The 21,292-nt window shown below is 46.0% G+C and overlaps 1 protein-coding gene across 6 annotated transcripts in view; it reads left to right on the top strand.

Annotated features, from left to right (window-relative positions):
* C19H16orf95 (chromosome 19 C16orf95 homolog) overlaps nt 1-21,292 on the top strand; it is a 432,052-nt gene that overhangs the window by 74,205 nt on the left and 336,555 nt on the right. For 5 of the 6 annotated variants that reach the window (XR_009498961.1, XR_009498960.1, XR_009498962.1 and 2 more), the window contains one exon: nt 12,663-12,742. Coding sequence is in view for 1 of the 6 variants with exons in the window: in XM_059904131.1 (XP_059760114.1) it covers nt 12,663-12,742 (80 nt within the window). In the remaining 5 variants the exon portion in view is untranslated. Of the gene's footprint in view, nt 1-3,410; nt 3,491-12,662; nt 12,743-21,292 lie in introns of those variants that run through there. The other variant, XR_009498963.1, reaches the window with a different exon arrangement.

The following is a 21,292-nucleotide window of genomic DNA, read 5'->3' as shown; positions in this document are numbered from 1 at the left end:
CTCTGAGGGTTTTCATAAGAGTGAAACGAGCAGATGCAGATGGAATGTGTAGGATTAAATGTGTATGGTCAGTGCTCATTATGTGTTAGTTGTTGATGATGATGATGATGGTGATGACGATAATGTAGTGATGATGATGATAGTGGTGATGGTAATGATTTGATGATGGTGGTGGTGATAGTGATGATGGTGATGGTGGTGATGATTTTGATGATGGTGATCATGATGATGTATCTTTGTATTTTTATCTCTCATTTAAAAAATTATTCTCAAAATTCATAAAGCTATTCTCCTATATTGTCTTCCAAATGTTTTAGTATTTTGCTTTTCATCTTTAGCATTTAGTGCATCTGGAGTTTATTTTTGTCTATGAGGTGAGATAGGGATTTAATTTTTGTTATAGGAATTCCTATATTGCCACATCTCCAAGAAGTTCTTTAGTTCTTTTTCATTGGTCAGAATGAGCTTAAGAGTTTTAGATCTCTTTCCATCCTCTGGGAGATGAACTTGGCAGCAAGGTGATTTAGGATTTTACTGTTTCTTTTTAAGCTAAGGGAATCTTTTCACAGATATGTCATTATTCAAGTCCGCCACTAGATTATTCATCCATCCACCCATTTATCCATCCTTCCATCCATCCATCCATCCCAAACTGCTTGTGAGTCGGTATGTTCCTTCAGTCTGAATATTCATGTCCTTGTTTGATTTTGGAAAAACTTTAGGTGATATTTCATCTAAAAGTGCTTTTCTCTCATTCTCTATTTTCTTCTTAAGGAATATTATGAAATATTTGTTGGAGCTTTTCATTCTGTCTTCCATGTCTCTTAACTCCTCTTAATATTTTCCACCTCTTAATTTCTGTATGTTGCATTCTATGTGATCTTTTAGCTCTATCTGCTAATTAACTGATTTTCTTTTTCACTGGGTCTAATCTATTGTACTAGGCCAATAGAACAGGGATGGTCACATGTAGGACAGTGATATGATGTATAAATGGAAAACTTCAGTGCAAACAAGAGCTTGGAGCCAGACATGACTAGGAAAAAGAAGGAAGCCATGCCCACTTCCCAGAGTCCTGGAGAGATAGGTTGGACATTGGTCCCTGCCACACATGTCATGGGAGCTGAGCCAGTGTCATTTGAGCTGGCATCTTGTTACCCTGGTATTTTCCAGAATTGTATGATGTTTGACTTAATGTTAATATCCTGATGTTTGTTTTCATTTATGGCTCTTTGGGATTTTCATGGGAAATTAAAAAAAATGGTGGTTTAGAACCTTTCTGTGTTTGAGTAGTGGGTTGTCCTTGGAGAGCATGTTGACAAAAGCACCTGCCTTGGATTTCAAATTGGAACATCAACTTCAGAGATGTTTTGGGACGGAGGATTCCTGTTCAATACCCATTAAACTTGTGCCCCAGTACAAAGGGATAGGACTTCCCTTGGGCTATGCTGTGTGACTTGTCTGAGTAACTCTCCTTCTCTGAGCCTCAGTTTCCTCATCTGTAGAGGGGGGAGACTAATTGAGCTTTGCCTGCCTTCCAGGAGTATACTGGGTGTCACATGACCTACAGATATAAATGTGCTTTGCAATCCGTAAAGTGTTTTGGATGCTTGTGAATCATGGGTAGGTGAGCTCTGGGGGAAACTTCTCTCCATCAGATGCTTGTGTTTGGTGCTGGCTTTTAATCCCAAATGACCAAGGGAGGGGAGCCTTGAATGGCAATGCCATTCGAAACTCCTTTAAGAGGTCTATGCACTAAATTACAGGTTAGTTCTTATTATGCAACGGCTGTGATGAGCCCTATTTCTTTCTGGGCCCATCACTCACCACATAGACGGGACTGTGTGATCGTGTGCAGATCTTGAACTGAGTGACATTACGTTGGGGGTGTGTGAGAAAGACGCCTTACAAGTTACAGACTCTAATTCTTCATTTCCATGATGAATAATAGTAATGATAATAGCTTCCATTTGCTGAGTGCCACTGATGTACTCGTCACTTTATGTATATTAACCGCAAAGTAGGTGCTATTATTCCTGTTTTACAGATGAGGGTCTTGTGGCTTGGAAGTGTCAATGAGAAGGGACTTTCTCTAGGTTGTAAAGTTTGGAAGTGGCAGAACTGGGAGTGGGATCCATGCTCTCTGACCCCAAAGTCCATGTTCCCTTTAGGACACCATGCTGGTTTAGATCTGGCTTTTGTTTTTAGCCAGCCAACCAATCGACTAATCAACCAATTGATGAACAACCACCACCCAACCAATAACAACCACCTTAATAAACAGTCCGTCAACTAACCATCCATCCCTCCATATAACCAACCAACCAACCTGTTGTTAACAACCATTTACCCAACCAATAACAACCAACCAATAATTAATCAATTAACCATCCATCCATCCAACCAACCAACCAACCAGTGAACAACCACCCACTCAACCAATGACAACCAACCAGTAATGAGTCAACCAGCCACCAACCAACCAACAGCGTGTGTTGCTGTCAGTCCTCTGGTCATCAGTGAACTTTGGGGTGGAGAGAACATATTGCCCCATCCTTAGGGAACTGCCAGTCTGTGGGAGATTGAGGACCACAGTCCTGCTCATCACACCACCACCAATTGTTGGTTCAGCATCTGCTTCCTCAGCTGGCTTAGAACTTCTGTAGGGTGGGGGTGGTGCCTTGGTTGTACTTGCATCCCTAGAGCCCAGAACAGGAGCAGCACGTCGCTGGCTGGGATGGAGCTGGTGGGGGCTCAGTAAATATCATACACACACACCGTGGGACAATTCAGAACACTGTGGAATGAATGAAGGAGCCCGGTTAGAAGTGGCTCAGGGGGTCAGATCCGTCCCAGAGGGCTGTGTAAAGGAAAGGTCAGACGAGCCTCTGGTCTGGAGAGTTACCTCTCGGGCGTAAGCAGAACAAACACTTCCATGGAAGCTGCCTTGAGCTGAGCACTCACTGGGCTCCATTCTGGACGGGGAGCATGACGTGGTGGGAAGAGCCTTGGATTGGGGTCAGGGGTCTGAGCCCAGCTGAGCCACTAACACCTTGGGTGGCCTTGGACTGCTGGCCTCAGTCCCCCCTCCACCCCCGCTCCCTCATTTTATGTACGAGGCCACCGAGGCCTCAAGACCTGAGTTCGCCCCTCTCCAAGGCCCCTTCTAGCTGTGGCATTTCCAGTCTTTTCTGACTCCTCATTAACAGAATATTTTCATTTTCCAATCTGCATTCCAGCTTCCTCCCGCGAGCCTCGACCCCTCTAGCAGGGGAGCGGGCACCGTGTGAAATTCTCTGAATTGCACATGGGGGAACCTTGCCCCATCTCCAACTGAAGGGGCCAGAGGCTAATTGGCAGGCCTGGCCGCATCCTGTATCAGCCCCACGGACGTACACGCGGGCCTGGGAGCCGGGCGCTGCTGGGAAATGCGCGCTCCTTCTCTCTATCTGTTACAGGCCCCGCGGTTCACCGTCTGCTCGGAAATTGGGTAAGTGTTTTCTTACCCAAACTTGAGTAACCGCCGTTGAAATGTATGGTTGGAAAGTCTTGGCTCTCAGAACAGACCACACAGTGACTTGCCCAGTGAAACTCAATGCCCTGGGCTTATTTGGTTTTACCTACGACACCGCTACAGGAAGAAATGGGTTTGGAGGGGATGAATATCTTTCCATCCATTTCTGAAAGGTTTTATTAATTGGAGGAAGGCGGAGGGGTGTTGGTGTAGCTCTGCTTTTAGCCTGGACCTGGCCTCTGGTGCAGGGGCAGGAAGAAGGCCCGAGAGACAGGGAAGGAGCATCCCTGGGACCTCTTGGCCTTGGAGGCTGGTGGCAGCTGCCTGATGCATGTGTCCAGTGGGAGCTGGAATCAGCGAGGGTTCCAGCCGGGCCCACCGTGTCTTGTGCCACATTCTGGCAGGCTTCTCGTCAGCCAGTGCGGGCCCCATTTTTAATCAGCCTCTTTTTCCGGCACAAGCCAAGAAAAAGCTGTAAAGTCAAAAGAACGCTGGCATCTGTTCCCGGCCTCAGAACAGAGCAGATATTGTCCTGGCCTTCCAGTCCTCTGCGGCCCTCATTCTTGTCGACCACACAAATGGTTCCAATCAGTTTCCAGAGGCTCTCTGTGGTGTTTTAGGATGTTTGCTTGCTGTGTTCTAGGGTCAGTGACCCTCCAACCTGGAAAGTCACCTTCCCACCCACCCTTCCTGCTGACACAAAACGGAAGATCAGGTGTGAGTTGGACGTGTGTGTGTGTGCACGCCCAAGGAGACACCCAGGAGAGGCTGTGGAGCCTCTGGATTATTCGTGGAATGTCCATGTGTATGCTTCTCTCCTTGGAATGCAGGAAACACAGGGCCTGCAAGACCCATCTCAGCTCTCAGGTGACCCTTACTTGTTGATGGGGCCACGCCCACCTTTCCTCCTTGTCCCCGGGGGCTCAACCTTTCCTGTCTGAACCCTTTTTGGGGCTGACAATGGCTGTGTCACTCACCCTCTGCAGAGGACACAGGGCCTCACAGCTGTCAGGGAAGTGGGACGTTTTCCTCCTTTATCAGAGAGCGTCAAATCTAGAAGCTTTTTATGCCAGGCTTCCAGGGAGCAGATTAGCAAGGTAGAAGGGATGAGCGTCTCCTCGCTGCCAAACAAAGTTGGATTTGTTGATAGAGCGGCAACCTGGACTTGGAAATCAAGTCCTGCAACAGAGGACTGGCCTCCCTGCCCCCGCACGGCAGAAAGAGCCGTCTGTGCAAGAACACAGTCCTTCTCAGTGCCCCTTTCCAGATATGAGACTTAAAGTCTGATCTGTTTCTTTCCAGCGATGGAAATGAATCTGGAGGACCCCTCGTGGTGGGACAGGCATAGTTGCGACTTGCTGAAGGCCGACTGGCTGCCAGGCACTGTGTTAAAGATCCCGTGTTAATGTCTTTTCCTAGTGTTGAAGGCACTTCCTTTTCTGTTGGGGAAAGGAACTGTAAACCCTGATTTCCCACAGTGTATTCAGCCAGGAGAGGGTAACTGGAGGGTCACAGAGGCTCTGGTTCCCTTCTCCTTCCTCCCTCATCCCATCTCCATCGTCAGCCCGGCTGCTCTGTCTCAGAGAACTGAGGCTCTCCGATGTATTTGGAGGTGTCAAGCAAATGCGCCCATGACCCCCAACATTGAGACTGTGTGAGGGGAGAAAGGTCAGAATTCTTCTTCTTCTTCTTCTTTTTTTTTTTTTTTATCTTTCGCTGCGTTGGGTCTTCGTTGCTGCGCGGGCATTCTCTAGTTGCGGCGAGCGGGGGCCAGTCTTTGATGCGGTGTGTGGGCGTCTCACTGCAGTGGCTTCTCTTGTTGCAGAGCATGGGCTCTAGGTGTGTGGGCTTCAGCAGTTGTGGCATGCGGCCTCAGTAGTTGTGGTGCACAAGCTTAGTTGCCCGTGGAATCCTCCTGGACCAGGGCTCGAACCTGTGTCCCCTGCATTGGCAGGCGGTCTCTTAACAACTGTGCCACCAGGGAAGCCCCAGAATTCTTCACTGCATCTGTCACAGGTGGGCCTCTGGAACTAGATACTGAGACAGGTTGGGTATAAGACTTTTTTGGGGACTTAATACTTTTGAAAGGAAGGCAGAGGAAGCAGGACTGGGTAGAGGAAGAAGCTGAACTTCAATGTGGCCTGGTAGAGCCTGGGCCAGTCTGATGGGGCACTTGGAGTGAGGACTGTGGTCAGAGTGTCTGTCGGCTTCAATGCCCAGCCCTTATACCCATGCCTCCGGGAGGCTGGCTTGGCTGGGCAGCTCTCTGCAGCTGGGACAGACCTGAACGGACTGACAGCTAGCTGACCACACTCCCTACCACTGGGGACCGGAACACAGTTTTATTCTAGACCAGCACGTCCTAATTGTGCCCTAGGACCCTGGGAGTTCTGTGAAGGTGAGAAAGAAGGGCCTGTGAGTGGTTTCAAAATTCAAAACATGTGTCTTTATAACTGAAATGAAACCACAGCCAAAAGTTGTCTTTGCCTTCGTCAGACTTGATGAGCAGATGCCGGCAGCGTTGGGCTGCACAACTGCAGACGTGTTGTGGGTGGGGCTTGGGGCCAGTCACTCACTCACCACTTACCCACTCTCCCTTGACCAGACTCTAGTCAGTCGCCTCTGAGCACTTTTTCAATGAGGCCTCATCCTTGGGCATGTCCTCAAGAGCCCAATTTTAGCAAGAAGCCTGCTAAGTCGGTTTAGCCAGAATCGCCCACCTTTGATTTCTGACCACCCGAGCTCCTCATCCCCACCCTCCCTGGTGATGTCTGACCCCCTGGGCTGCCTTCAGCAAGAATCCTGTTGGGTCTGGTTAGCCAGAGTCTCCCTCATCCATCCCTGATGCTTCCTACTATTAATGTTCCATCTGTTGACACTGGCTATAAATTCTCACTTTTCATTGTTGAATTCAGAGTTGAACCCAATCTCTCTTTCTTTCCTCCTGCAAAATCTCATTGCAGTGGACCCTACACTTATTGCAACAGTCTTGAATAAAGGCTGCCTCACCATTTTAACAAGGGTCATGAGTGGTTTTTTTCTTTAACATCATCATCACCACCTTTCTCACTATCACTGTCATCATCCTCATCATCATGGGAGGATGGATTAGACACCTTCTCTGTACCGAGGTAGAACTATGTCCCGGAGGGCTGAAGTCACAGCTCACTTTGACAAAGACCTATCTGAGAGCACTGTCAACAGCTGGTTATTCCCTGTTCCCTGAAAGCCCTCGAGTAGCAGGGCAGATAACAGAAATGATTGGCATTTGGGGACGTAAGGAAATATGGCGTGGTGAGCTACGATGAACTGCCTGAAGATAATAAAGTCCAAAGTTTTACCAAGCAAAGTGATGGCCAGCAAAACCCACGTGAGGGGTGAATCCAGCCCAAAGGTCCCTAGTTTGCACCCACTGGCCTGGAGGGTTGTTTTCTTCAGATTCAGTGAGTTTCCCAAGCCTGGCCGAAGAGACACAGATAGCCATTTGTCGGGGATGGGAGGCCACGGGCTGTAGTGGGAAGGTGGTGGTTTCGGAGTCAGAAGGTTTGGTTGTGAGTCCCAGACCGCAGCGCTGGCCACGTCGGTCAGTCAGTGTCTCTGAGAAACGGCAGCCGAGTTTGTCCGCGCCTCGCCTCACTCAGCTGCCGACAGCAGAGGAGGGCGCTTGGCTCTGTGCCCAGCACTCAGGGGAGGTTCACTGTGACCCTACCTGGCTTAGGGGTTAGTGGCTAAGACAGTGGAGGTCTCTGCACTCCTCCTCCTCCTCCTTGTACACCACATGCACTCACACACTCATTCACTCTCCCCCACACACACCACTTTCAATCCTGCAGCTCCTGTCGCCTGCCTAATCCCAGAAACACCCCGTAGACCATCTTTACATGCATTCCTGGGAGATCATTTCCTTCTTCTCCAGAAGATGCGTCATGATATCAGTTAAGAAGAATGAACTCAACCCAGCGGCTCTCTGGGGCTAACTCTGACCCAGGGTCTGCTGCCTCTGGGCTTTCTGAGTAAGCAGGCCCACCCCAGCATACCTTGCCTCAGGCCACCCAGTCTTTCCCTCCCCTGCAGGAAGCCTGTGGGTGGGCTCCCTCCCATCGGGCTGCCAGAATGGGGAGGCTCCTCCCCAAGATTTTAACCCTTTCTTGTAATGGAAGGGCCAGGGAGGCAGTGTCTTCTCTCGTCCACAGCTGCGGTGGACCCCAGCCTCTCTCCTGGAGGCGGGTAAGAGGCCAGCTTCCCCATATCTGCAGGAAATGGTCCACTTGCTTGGTGCATGCAAGCCCTCAGTAGATGCCAGCTGAATAGATGCTTCCCCGAAGGAGCAGGCTGTCCACGCCGGGACCTCCCAGTGCCCTGGGCATGCAGTGGCTATCTGCTGATGTTGCCCACTCTGCACCCATCTCCCCTTTGTTCCCCTTCAAGGAATCACCTTCCCTCCACCCCTGGTCCACTTGACTGCAGGAGCATAGGACCTGGACTCAGCAGTGAGAACACCCTTTCCACCCTTTCTGACCACAGTGACTGATTCGGAGATGTCGTATGACCCAAATGTATCTAGTGAGGGCCCTCCAGGAGTCTTCTGCTGGAACACTGCAAAGGAGACGCTCCCTTTGTCTTGGGATTGTCAAGCTGTGGTGATTTGGACGTGAGGCTGCCTGAAGCTCCTTGCCATCCCTGAGGGAGAACCTACCCAAAATGAAACCCGGAGCAGAGGAAAACAGCAGAGGGGAGGAGGGAGACCAGGACCTGGGGGCACTGTGTGAACCTCCTGGTCCATATTAACTGCAGCACAGACTCTCTAGTTAGGAGAAGCAAGTAATCCCCTGATTGGCATGAGCCAGCTTGAGATGGGCCTCAAGTCTTAATTAATATAGGTCACAGGTTGAGGGGTGCTTAAAAATCTACTTAAAATTGCTTACAAGTCATTTAAAACCAGAAGTTCATAATGATAGCAACAACAGTCACAATAGATGGCATTCACTGCAGGCTTCATTGTATGCCAGAAATTATACAAAGGATTTTAAATATTTTTCCTGAGTAAATCACTAAAACTATTCTGTGCTGTGCACACTATTCCTATCTCTATCATCACCATCACCACCGACATTATCATCACCATCATCGTCATCACTATCATCCTCATAATCAGCATCTTCATCACCATCCCCACGCCCATCATCACCATCATCATCTCCAAGATCAAGCTTTGCATACTCCCAGAAAGAAGCATGCATTCTATTTAAACCCTCTGCTCCTTTGCTCTGACAGCCTTTTTAGCCTGATGACCTCTTTTCATGTGGGAGGTGGTAGAGGGAGTGGGTCCAGACTGGGTCTCTAGGATTAGGCTGCCTGGGTTCGCCTGTTAGGTATCAGCCGTGTCTCCTGGGCAGGTGGTTTAGCTCCCCCAGGTCTTGATGAGCTTGTCTGTGCCATGGGAATGATAACAGGATTCTACTCCGAGTGTAGATGTTGACTTTCACATTTTCGAATCTGTTGTGCACAGCTGTGCCTTTCCCTATTTCTCTATAATCAAACTTCTCTCTTGAGATCCCGTTTCTACTGAGTGCTAGAAGATCCAATGTGCCGGTTCCAAGGAACTCAGTCACACCGAGTTTAAGACTCTCATGTTGGAGAGTCAGTTTCCTCTGCATCCCTTCTCTTCTCTTTCCCAAGGGGATCTAAGTTCATGCCAGGGCTTATGTGTCCTTTTAGCATAAGGGGTGGGCACCTGGTCCGTGTGTCATTCTCTGTCCTTGTTGGCTTTTCCTAAATGTAACTGCTGAGGGATTTTGAAAATTGAGGTGACGTTCACATTACACAAAATTAACCATCTTAAAGTGTTAAATTCAGTGGAATTTTGTACATTCAACGTTGTACAGTCATCACCTCTATCTAGTTCTGAAACGCTTTTGTCACTCCAAAAGGAGACCCAGTACCTTTAAAGAGTCACTCCCTGTTTCCTCCTAGACCCTCTAGATCTCCAGCCCCAGTGCCCTTTCCCCCCCTCCTACAGCAGCTGGCCTGGAGCCTGTACCTCTAGCCACCACTCCATCTTGCTGTCCTGGTACCCCCATGCCAATGACTATCATAGCACATACCCCCACTCCCTCCCCTTTCCCCTAGCACTTGGTTCATAGCTCTGATTAAAATTTCAGGAAAGGATTTTCATCCCCACGGGTTTTGCTTAGAGAAGAAAGGCTTTTAAAACCTCGTTAGCCTCTCTCTAATTCCCCTCAGTCAGCAAGGGGAGACCACGCATCCCTGGGGAACTAGCACATTCTCGGAGGTGATCTAATTTGACTGTCTCAGCAACCTTGCAAGCAGGAAAGGATTTCTGTACCCACTTTGCAGACTAGAAAATGAGGCTCAAAAAGTGAAATGGCTTGCTCAAAGCCTCCCAGCGAGGAATACTGATCATAAATAATGTTTATTGAGTGCCTACCATGGGCTAATGCTGTTGTAAGGATTGGTGTTCACGTATCTATTTATGTAGTGAGCATTATCCCCATTTCACTGATGAGGATATTTGAGGCACTGTGAGGGTGGGTGATGCCCCTGGGGTCTGACTGCTACAAAGTGCAGACCCTTCTCTCCTAACTTAAATGTCAGCCGATGGATCACTCTTGGGAGGGTGGGGTGTTGAGACACCATGGAGAAGTTCAGTTTTATTTTAGGTGCTAAGCTTAGCATCCAAATGTAATTTAAATTCCCGTGTGGAGCCCTCGGCTGGGTTCCTGCTTTGAAAGAACGTTGAAAGTCGATTCCTGAATGTTTGGTGAACATAACTGACACAGAGGGAAAGATGCATCTGGTCTGGCTAATAAACTGGGACTCTAACTGGTTCTGAATTTTGTGGCAATATTATGTATTTTTATTTCCTAGCAAAATTGTACTCTGGCAAGCTGGCGAAATGCAGCATTCCGAATCTTATGATTTGAGGCTTTTTACACCGGACTCCTGCTCTTGGTTTCCTAGGGAGCATGTGAGTGGGTGTCTCAGAGGTCTACTTAGTGAGACCCACCAACTCTGAGGTGCAGAGTACTTGCTTGCCCAGGCTCCCCTGACACTGAAGCGACCCTGGAAATTGGAGAATCATCACTCCTCCAACAAAAATGCAGTGTGCGTGTGCTGTGTATTGGGTCCTGGTGTATAGAGTGGAGGTAAGATGACCAGGATTCTGCTTTCCTGGTGCTTGCATTCTCGTCTGGAAGAGAACGACAGCCTAGAGAGGACAGAGACGATCCAAGTAGTGACAAATGCCTGGTGGAATTCAACAGGACACTGTGATGCAAAGTGACTGGGGTAGGAGTTTACTTTGGATGGGAAAGTGCCTCTGAGGAGGTGGCATTTTCCAAGAAAACTTCTGGGACAGGAAGGAAACAGCTGTGAGAGCCTGAGAAGAGCATCCACAGAAAGAGGGAACAGAATGTGTGAAGCACTATGACGTGGGAAAGAGCTTGTCCTGTTATCCCCATTTTACAGATGAGGACACTGAGACTCAGAGAGGTGAGGCAGTGAGGTCCAGGCTTGGACTTAGGTTTTCTGTTTCCAAATCCAGGGCATTCTATTTGACCTCAGGCTGCCTTGCTGTTGGTCTGAACCGCAAGTTCTGTGGTCCAGATGCAGCCCTGCTGAAGGCTTTAACCTTCATGGGGTTCAGTCTGAGGGTTACAGACCACTCCTCAAAGGGCACTGAGGAAGGGGGAGGGGTTATTTGGTCAGAACTGGCATCCTTTCTCATAGACAGGGGACTAAAACTACTGAGGGTGTTTGTACATTAAGGTTTTTCATCTCATTGCGTGAAATTGTGTTGTCCCCTGGGCCCTGGGGACACTCTTCCAATCAGGGTGAAGACAGCAGTTTTTTCCAACTCAACATCCCTTTCTTTTCCCGGCCACTCAAGCGGAGGCACCGCCCAAGGGTTGTTTAGACAAACACGGGGATGGAACTTCTGGCTCTGACAGTGATGGGGAGGGGCCAGGAATACAGATGTCCTGCAGTGCATGTGGTCAGTCTGTACATCGAGACCCATCTCACCACCGTGGCGGGCTGAGGACAAGTGATGTGTGGGGATTTACCCCAAAGTCTGCCTTTGAAGCACGTTTGCTGCAGACTTGGAGTCTCGGAGCCGCCTTGGGATTAACAGTGCCCTGGCTGAGAACTCACAATCGCAGGAGGGAGCGAAGCCCTGAGACCTCTGGTCAGGCTCAAATTTCCTGTTTCTGGTAGAACTTCCCCCTCACCGGGTTTGCTTGGGTTTCTCCTCCATGCCGTTAAGATTCCTTGGGCTGTATAATTATTACCTCAGTCTAGGTTCAGGACTAAATGGTCTGAGTGGGAGAATCATGGTTATGCGATTTCCAACAAATGTGAATTTTCTCCATTTCGCACGGGGAGGATCTGTCCCCCTTCCCTGCACACCAACCGATGCAGAGCCAGGGTCCTACTGCTCTGATTGGAGTCACGTGGTTTGGGAGACGTTTTTCTTCATTAGCACAGGGTCTAGGGTGGGGGGCCACAGAGCTCTAACACCCATCACTCCTTCCTACCTTTTTATTTTTTAAGTTAACGTATGCTAAAATTGACTTTCTCTTTGTTGTATGGTCCTATGAGTATTAACGCATGTATAGATTTGTGTCATCATCATCGCAATCAAGATACAGGGCAGCTGCACCACTCCAAAAATCTCCCTCATGTACCCCTGCGCAGTCACACCCTCCCCTCATCACCAGCCCCTGGAAACTCCTGGTCAGTCCCCATCACGATAGTTTTGTCCTCTCCAGAGTGTCGTATCAGTGGAATCATAGAGAATGGAACCTTAGAGCCTGGCTTATTTCACTCAGCACAATGCCGTTGAGATCCAGCCAAGCTGTTGCATGTATCAACGGCTCCTCTTTTTTCTTTCTGAGTGGTATTCCATGGTTTGGATGGACCGTGATTTGTTTATCATTCGCCAGTTGAAGGACTTTTGGATTGTTTCCAGATTTTGGCGATTATGAACGAAGCTGCTGTTAACATTTGTGTACAGGTTTTTGTGTAAACATGTCTTTATTTCTCTTGGGTAAATACCGGGAGTGAGACTGCTGGGTCATATGGTAGGTGAATGTTCAAGTTTTTAAGTAACTGCCAAACTGTTTTCCAGAGTGGATCCATCACTGTACATTTCCACCAGCAAAGGATGAGAGTTCCCACTTTTGTGCATCTTCACCAGCACTCGGCATTGTGAGTATTTTTAGTTTTAACTATTTTAGTGAGTGTGTAGTGGTATTTCATCATGATCTTGATTTGCATTTCCCTGATGGCTAATGATGTTAGACTTCTTGTCATGTGTTTATTTGTTATCCGTGTACCCTCTTTGGCTAAGTATCAGTTACAGCCTTTTGTTCATTTTTAGTTGGGGTGTTTGTTTTCTGCCTGTTGAGTTAAAAAAAAAAATCTTTGAGTGTAATTGACATACAAGGAACTGCATACATTTAAATCATAGACTCTGATGTTTTGACATACATATCCAACTATGAAACCTTTACCAAAATCAAAATAATGAAAATGTCATTGGTACTCCCTCTCCCCCAAAGTTTCCTAGTGTCCTTTGTGATTCCTCTCACCCTCCCCTTACCTCATTCTCAGGCAACTCCTGATCCGCTTTCTGTCACATGGCAATATGAATTTCCTAGATTTATATTAAGTGTTTGCTTTTTGACTGGCTTACTTCACTCAGCATGATTATTTCAAGATTGGTGCATGTTGTAGCATGCATCAGTAATTCTTTCTTTTTATCATTGATTAATATTCCAATGTATGAATTTATCATAGTTTTTCCTTTCATCTACTGATGAATATTTATGTTGTTTCCAGCTGGGGGCTATTACAAATAAAGCTGCTGTTAACATTTGTGTATATGTCTTTGTGTGGACATGTGTTTTCCTTTCTCTCAGGAAAATACCTAGGGGTGGTATTGTTGGATCATATCGTAGATGAATGTTTACATTTTTGAGAAACTGCCAGATTATTTTCCAGAGTGGTTGCATCATTTTACATTCCCACCAGCAGTGTAGGAGAGTTCCAGTTTCTCCATGTTCTTGCCAATACTTGGTGTGGTTAGACTTTTTATTTTAGCCATCCTGTGAATAGGGAGAGTTTTATTTCTTTCTTTCTGATTTGTATGCCGTTTTTTAAAAAACTTAATTAATTAACTAATTAATTTGGTTGCACCAGGTCTTAGTTGTGGCAGGAGGGCTCCTTAGTTGTGGCATGCGAGCTCTTAGTTGCAGCATACATGTGGGATCTAGTTCCCTGACCAGGGATCGAACCTGGGCCCCCTGCATTGGGAGCGTGGAGTCTTAACCATGGTGCCACCAGGGAAGTCCCTGTATGCCTTTTTTAAAATTGAAGTAAAGTGAAGTAAAGTTGATTTATGTTGTGTTAGTTTCAGGTGTACAGAAAAGTGATTCAGTTTTATATATATATTCTTTTTCAGATTATTTTCCCTTATAGGTTATTACAAAATATTGCGTATGGTTCCCTATGCTATACGGTAGGTGCTTGTTGGTTATCTGTTTTATATATAGTAGTATGTTAATCCCAAATTCCTAATTTATTACCCCTCTTTTCCCCTTTGGTAACCATAAGTTTGTTTTCTATGTCTTTGGGTCTATTTCTGTTTTGTAAATAAGTTCACTTGTATCGTTTTGTTAGATTCCACATATAAGTGATACCATATGGTATTTGTCTTTCTCTGTCTGACTTACTTCACTTAGTATGACAATCTCTAGGTCCCTCCGTGTTGCTGCAAATGACATTATTTCATTCTTTTTTATGACTGAGTAATATTCCATTGTATATATATATAAAACATATTCTTTATCCATTCATCTGTCTATGGACATTTAGGTTGCTTCCATGTCTTGGCTATTGCAGATAGTGCTGCAATGAATACTGGGGTGCATGTATCTTTTTGAATTATAGTTTTCTCTGGATATATGCCCAGGAGTGGGATTGCTGGATCATACAGTAACTCTATTTTTAGTTGTTTAAGGAGCCTCCATGCTGTTCTCAATAGTGGCTGTACCAATTTACATTCCCACCAACAGTGTAGGAGGGTTGCTTTTTCTCCACCCGATTTGTGTATCTTTTATTGCTTTGTCTTGTCTTATTGCACTGGCTGAGACTTCCAGGATGATGTTCAACATGAGTGTTGAGAATAGATATTCTTGCCTAATTCCCAATCTTAGGAGAAAAGTGTTCTCTCTTTCATCATCATAAGTATGATACTGACTGTAGGAATTTTTTTCTTTTTTGGTAGATTCCCTTTATTAGATTGAGGCAGTTCTCTTGTATTTCTAGTTTTTAGAGAGTTTTAAAAAAATCATTGGTGGATATTGAATTTTGTCAAATGATTTGTCTGTATCAATTCACGTGATCGTATGGATTTTCTTTAGACTGTTAATATGGTAGATTACACTGATTAATTTTTGAATAGTGAACTAGCCTTGCATTCCTGGGGTAAACTATACTAGGTTGTGGTGTATTATTCCTTCTATATATTGATAGATTCAATTTTCTAGTATTTTGTTAAGGATTTTTGTGCTTATGTTCATGAAACATATTGGTCTGTATATGTTCATGAAAGATATTGGTTTGTAGCTTTTTAAATTTTTTAGCTTGTACTATCTTTGGTTTTGGTATCAGCGTTTTGGTTTTGGTATCAGGTACCAGCCTCATAAAATTAATTGGTAAGCATTTCCTCCTTTCCTCTTTCTGGAAGAAATTGTGTAGAATGGTGTTATTTCTTCTTTAAGTGTTTGGTAGAATTCATCAGTTTAACTACCTGGACCTGGAGACTTCTTTTTTAAAAGATCTTAAACTATGAATTCAATTTTTAAAAATGGTTATCAAACTATTCATATTATCTATTTCATCTTGGGTGAATTTTGTTAGTTTCTAGTTTTTGTAGAATTTTCCCATTTAATCTAAATTGTCAAATGTATTGGCATAGAGTTGTTTATAGTATTCCTGTATTGCACTGTTGATGTTTGAGGGTCTGTAATGATACGCTTTCTTGTGTTCCTGGTATTAATAACTTGTGTCTTCTTTTTTTATTTGTCTTTCTTGCTAGAGTTTTATCAATTTTATTATTTTGAAAAACCAGTGTTTCATTTCACTGATTTTTCCCTATTATTTTTCTCTTTTCAATTTCATTTATTTCTATTGTTTATTATATATTTTTTCTGCTTACTTTGGTTTATTTTGCTCTTCTAGTTTCTAATGATGGAAACTTAGATCATTGGGTTAAGCCCTTTCTTCTTTCTTAACATAAGCATTTAATGATAAAAATTTCTCTCTCAGCACTGCTTTAGCTGGATTCCGCAAGTTTTGTTACATCGTAGTTTCATTCTCATTCAATTAAAAATATTTTCTAATTTTCCTTGAGAACTCTTTGACTTATCAATTATTTAGATATGTTTTAGTTTTCAAGTTTTTGGATATTTTCCTGTTATCATTCTGTAATCGATTTCTAGTTTAATTTCATTATTATCAGAAAACATACTTTGTATGGTTTCAGTTCTTGTAAATTTGTTAAGGTTTGTTTTATGACCCAGGAAGTGGTTGTTGATCTTTGTGTTCTGTGTGCACTTGAAGAAAAACGTGCATTTTGCTATTGGTGGTGTTTTATAAATTAGATCCAATTGCTTGATGGTGTTGTCAGTTCATCTATATCCTTGCTAATTTCGTCTATTTGTTTCCTTGAACAAAGAGATGAGTGTTGAACTCTCTAACTATAATTGTGGATTTGTTTCTCCTTTTAGTTCTGTTGGGTTTTGCTTCATTGTTTTCCTATAAGTAATGTGTTGTTTTTCTCTGGCTGCATTCAAGATTTTTTCCTTTGTCTTCTGCTTTGATTATTTTGATGATAATGTATCTAGGCATGGGTTTCTTTGAGTGTCTCCTTTTGGGGATTCACTGAGCTTGAATCTGTAGGTTTGGCTTTTTGATAAATTTGAGAAGTTTTCAGCTATTATTTTCTTAGATATTTTTCTGCACTGCATTTTTTCTTTCTCCTTTCCTTCTGGGATTCCTAGGACATGAATGTTAGACCTTCTGGTTCCGGTCCATGAGGTCCTGTTCATTTGTTTTTTCTGTTCTTAGAATTCTTTTGCTTTCCTTTTTTTTGTTGTTGTTCAAATTGGATAATTTCTAATAATCTGTCCTCATACTCAATGATTCGTTCCTCTGCTATCTCGATATTGTTATTGAGCCCATCCAGCTTTAACATTTTGGTTATTGTACTTTTGAGTTCTAAAATTTCAATTTGCTTCTTCTTTATATTCTCTTTCTTTGCTGAGACTTCCTATCCTTCCATTCAGTTTAAGAGTGTTTGCCCTTACTTCCTGGAGCATTTTTATAATAGCTAGTTCTAAGTCTTTCTGATTGTTCTAACATCTGCATCATACAGGTATGGGGGTCTGGTCCTTGTCTTCGATGGTAAAAGTTGAGATTTTCCTGTTTTTTCGTATGCTAAGTCACTTTCATTTGTATTCCAGACATTTTGAATATTATATTATGAGGCTCTAGGTCTTGTTTAAATGCCACAGAGGACTTTGCTAGTTTTGTTTGATTGGGCAATTGACCTGTTCAGGCAGCAAGTTCCCACCAGCCTCCTGCCAGCTGTGGTCTTGACGGCAGGTCAGTTTCCAAAAGCTCTGCCATGCTGGTCAGAGCTGCCCTGTGTGTGCACCACCCAGTGGCCAGTCTTGGATCTGGATGATGGTTTGTTCTGTGTTCAGTTCTCAAAGTCTTAGGTATGCTGTTCAGGGTCAGGCACGTGCACATGCACGCAGCTTAGGGGTGAGCCCAGGAGCTCATGCATAGCTTTAAAGGGTCCCTTTCCTTGCCTCCTCCCACTCTGTGGGCTCCTTAGTGATTTCTGGTTCCCTGGACTCGCTGTGGGTCCTCCATTCAGAGAGCTGGGACTTCAGTTACTCTGCTCTGCTGCACACAGTTGATAGCTGTGCCCGCATCCAGATTGGGAGACAGAGACGGGACCACAGCTTTTCTGATCAGTAAGGAAGGTTCTGCTTCCTCTCAAGTAGGGGCCATGGGTCACTGCTGTGGCTGCTGTCATTCCCTATGCCCTGGGAATGTCCGAGAACTAAGTGCAAGAGAACAGAAGAAAATAAAAATTGAAACAAGATTTCCCTGCTGTGTCCCTTCCCCCTTCTGGAGGGCTTGTGTTCTCCCCAGACCTGTCCCTCGGTCTCTCTGTCTCTCCCTGAGCCTGGTAACCTGTGTCCAGGTTTGAGGCCATTGTGAGCCCATACAGGGGATATTGGGGGAAAAAATGGGAGACTTTGTGCTAGTTTGGTGATATTTTGAAATTTTCTCTCATCTGCCTGCTCTTCACTATCCACGGGCCTTGCATGGCTGCCCTGCATGTTCTGTGCACAAGACACTGAATCACCACGAGGACCCTCCTGTTGACCTTTTGTAGCCATGCCGCCCTCCTTCCTGCCCCATCCTCCACCCCTTCTCTACCCCCTGGCAACCACTAACCTTTCTCTCTTTCTAAAATTCTGTCATTTCAAAAATGTCATATATATGTAATCATTCAGTATATAACCTTGGGACTGGCTCTTTTTCACCCAGAAAAATTCCCTGGAGGTCCATCCAGGTGTTGTTCATTCCTTTCTCTTGCTGAGTGGTATTCCATGGTGAGGGTGTACCACAGTTTGTCCATCTACCTGTTTGAGGATGCCTGGGCTGGTTCTACCTTTTGGCTGTTGCAAATAAAGCTGCTGTGAACATGAGTGGAAAGACTTGTACTTGGACCTATTCGAATTTCTCTGGGATAAATGTCCAGAAGTGCACAGACCTAAGTGGCAAATATTATCATTCTTTCTACATTAGAGGTGAGGGAGCTGAGGTTAGGGGAGATGACCTGACCAAGAGCACTCAGTGAATAGGTAACAGGTCAGACTGGTGTCCGGGGCTGTCCGATTGGGCAGCTGAACCCTTAGTGGCCACTTATCATCTACCCCATGCCTGTCTTAGCCCAGATCCGGCCTGAGGGAAGGCAGGCGATGCAGAGCCTCTGCCATGGATGGCTGTAGCTCCCATCAGGATCTTCCTCTCCATCTCGGCTCTGGTCATCATCCTGCGTGCTTCTCTCATTCAGTTTGCAACTCAAAAGTCCCCTTCTCTGAGAAGCCCCCCTGATTATTCCAGCTCAAGGACCACCAGGCATGAGGAAGGTGGGGGGGCCCATTTCAATTATGTCCACAGTGCTGATCGACCCGTCCTGCTTATTTGTGGACCTGCCTTTGTCTCCCTTCCCCCATGAAATGGTGGGTTCTTTGAGGGCTGGGTCTCCATTTGCTGTTGTGTCCCTGGGGCTTAGTGCAGTGCCTGGCACACAGTAGGTGCTTAATAATGAGGCAGACCTCATTTTGCTGTGCTTCGCTTTATTGTACTTTGCAGATAATGCATTTTTACAAATTGAAGATTTGTAGCAACTCTGCATCATGCAAGTCTGTGGGCACCATTTTTCCAACAGCATTTGTTCACTTCGTGTCTCTGTGTCACATTTTGGTAAATCTTGCAATATTTCAAACTTTCTCACTGTTATCATATTTTGTTACAGTGATCTGTGATGAATGACCTTTGATGTTACCATTGCAAAAAAATTATGTCTTGCTGAAGGCTCAGAGGATGGGTAGCATTTTTTAGCAATAAAGTATTTTTTAATTAAGGTTTCCACATTTTTTAAGACGTAATGCTATTGCACACTTAATAGACTACAGTATAGTGTATACATATCTTTTATATGAATGGGAAACCAAAGCATTTGTTTGACTCGCTTTATTGTGATATGCTCTTTACTGTGATTGCCTGGACCCGAACCTGCAGCATCTCTGAGGTGAGCCTGTACTGACCGACAAAGTGGTTTAGAGAGATGAGTTCTGATGTTGTGAAGGCTGGATGGGCTGCTCTGGGGCTCTGAGAGGGTTATTGCTGAGAATGATCCCGAGAATGAACTTTTAGTAATACGGATCCACGGATGAGGCTCAGGGTTCCCAGGAACCACTCTGTGTGCACAGAGGTGTGTGCGTTTTTTTTCTGGTTGGACTAGCCTTTGCTGAAATCGGATGCTCTGTGGTGTTTGTGAGTCCCCCACGGTCAATACATCTGCATTTTAACCCTATCTCATCATTTTTGAGCCCCCCTTCTTATTGTCCCCTTTGGTCATTTTCACCTCAAAGTTTTGAGAAGTAATTTTCTGCAGAAATTGCACTAATTGAAGGCCCTTTGGCTTCCAAAGGGTCCATTCTCTGTAGTAGTTGAGCCTGTGTAATTGGGCTTCATCCTCAGTCAGTGCATCATCCTCAGTCACATCTGTTGCTAATGGTCTTGGAGGGATAACAAACCAGGGGATCTCTCATTTGGGTCTGAAAGGGGTCCACGGCACAGGGATGCTGTCAAGCTCTGAGGGGGCTTTAATCCGAGAGGTGGGGAGGAAGCCTCCCTTTACAAGACCAATTTAATCAACAAAAACGAACAGAATGGGACGTGTCAGTTTGTTGGGAAGTTACAGGAGTTAGTGCTGGCCTGAGAGTTTGGGTGGCCTCTTGTTTGCTAGTTGGACAAACGCTTTGCGGTCAGAGTAGGCCATGCTCTGCTGCAGTGAGAAACAGCCCTGAACAGCCAGTGACTGAGGATGACAAGTGTCGATTTCTTGCTGGTACAGAGTTGACTGTGGGTGGAGGTGGCTCCCAGGACAGCTGCCCTCTGTGAATTTGCTTAACGTCCAGGCTGCCTGGATCTAGAGGCACCTCCAGATCAGTACGTGTGTCCATGATGCCAAGGCTGGGTGAGGGAGGGCAGAAGAGTGCAAGGGCGGAACGCCTCTGCCCAGGAGGGGCAGTGCCACTTTCACTCCCGTTTTCTTGGCCGACACAGGTCCTGTGGCCACACTTGACCTCAAGGCAGTTATGGCTATTGTTGGCGGTAGCGATGCCCACCTGCAAAGCTCTGCTGAATGCCAGGGTAGCTCACAGGCCTGGGTTCGGATCCAGGCTCTGCCACGCTGTTGATTTTGTGCCATGTGAGCTGTTGACCTGCATGCTTCCTTTCCTCACTGGAGGGCTCCGGTGGGACGGAATGAGTTAATCCAAGCACGGCACTCAGAACAGAGCACCGCCCCACCCCCGCCCCCCGCCGCCACCCCGCCACTGCATGTGCTCAGGAAATGTGAGCCGTAAGAATTCGTACTGAGACAGCAAAGGTAAAACAAGGGGAATTTGTTGGGTCCTGGGAGGGGCAGGTGGGAGATGCCAGCTGCTTCAGGACTGTCTCCCACTCCCATTTCTGCTTCTGGGGTTTATTCTCCCAGGACAATGTGTGACTGCAGCCTTGTTACCACAGAACAATCTTGTGCGGACGCCATGGAGAAACCCCAGGGGATACATGATCGCTTCATCACGTGCTCGTCCCTCATCCATCACGATGGCTGGTGGGCAGAGTCCTGTAATTGGCAACACCATCACCTGTCCGGGAGGGGCCACTCCCTGAGGAAGGGTGGTGGGTTGGAAGAAAGGGGAGAAGAGGCGCTTGGCCGCTAAGGGCACCCCGGACTTGGTGGATTTTGCTTAGCTCATGGGCCTGCCTCCTACTGGTGGCTCTCGTGGACCCTCCATCTTGTCGGAAGGGCCCCGAGGAAGGGTGGTGCTCTCCCTGGTCACCTCATCCCACCTCTGCCTTGCAGATGTAGACTCAGAC

The sequence above is a fragment of the Balaenoptera ricei genome, chromosome 19, assembly GCF_028023285.1.
Source record: "Balaenoptera ricei isolate mBalRic1 chromosome 19, mBalRic1.hap2, whole genome shotgun sequence".
In the NCBI taxonomy this organism is placed as follows: Eukaryota; Metazoa; Chordata; class Mammalia; order Artiodactyla; family Balaenopteridae; genus Balaenoptera; species Balaenoptera ricei.
This window is presented reverse-complemented; position numbering and strand designations above follow the sequence as displayed.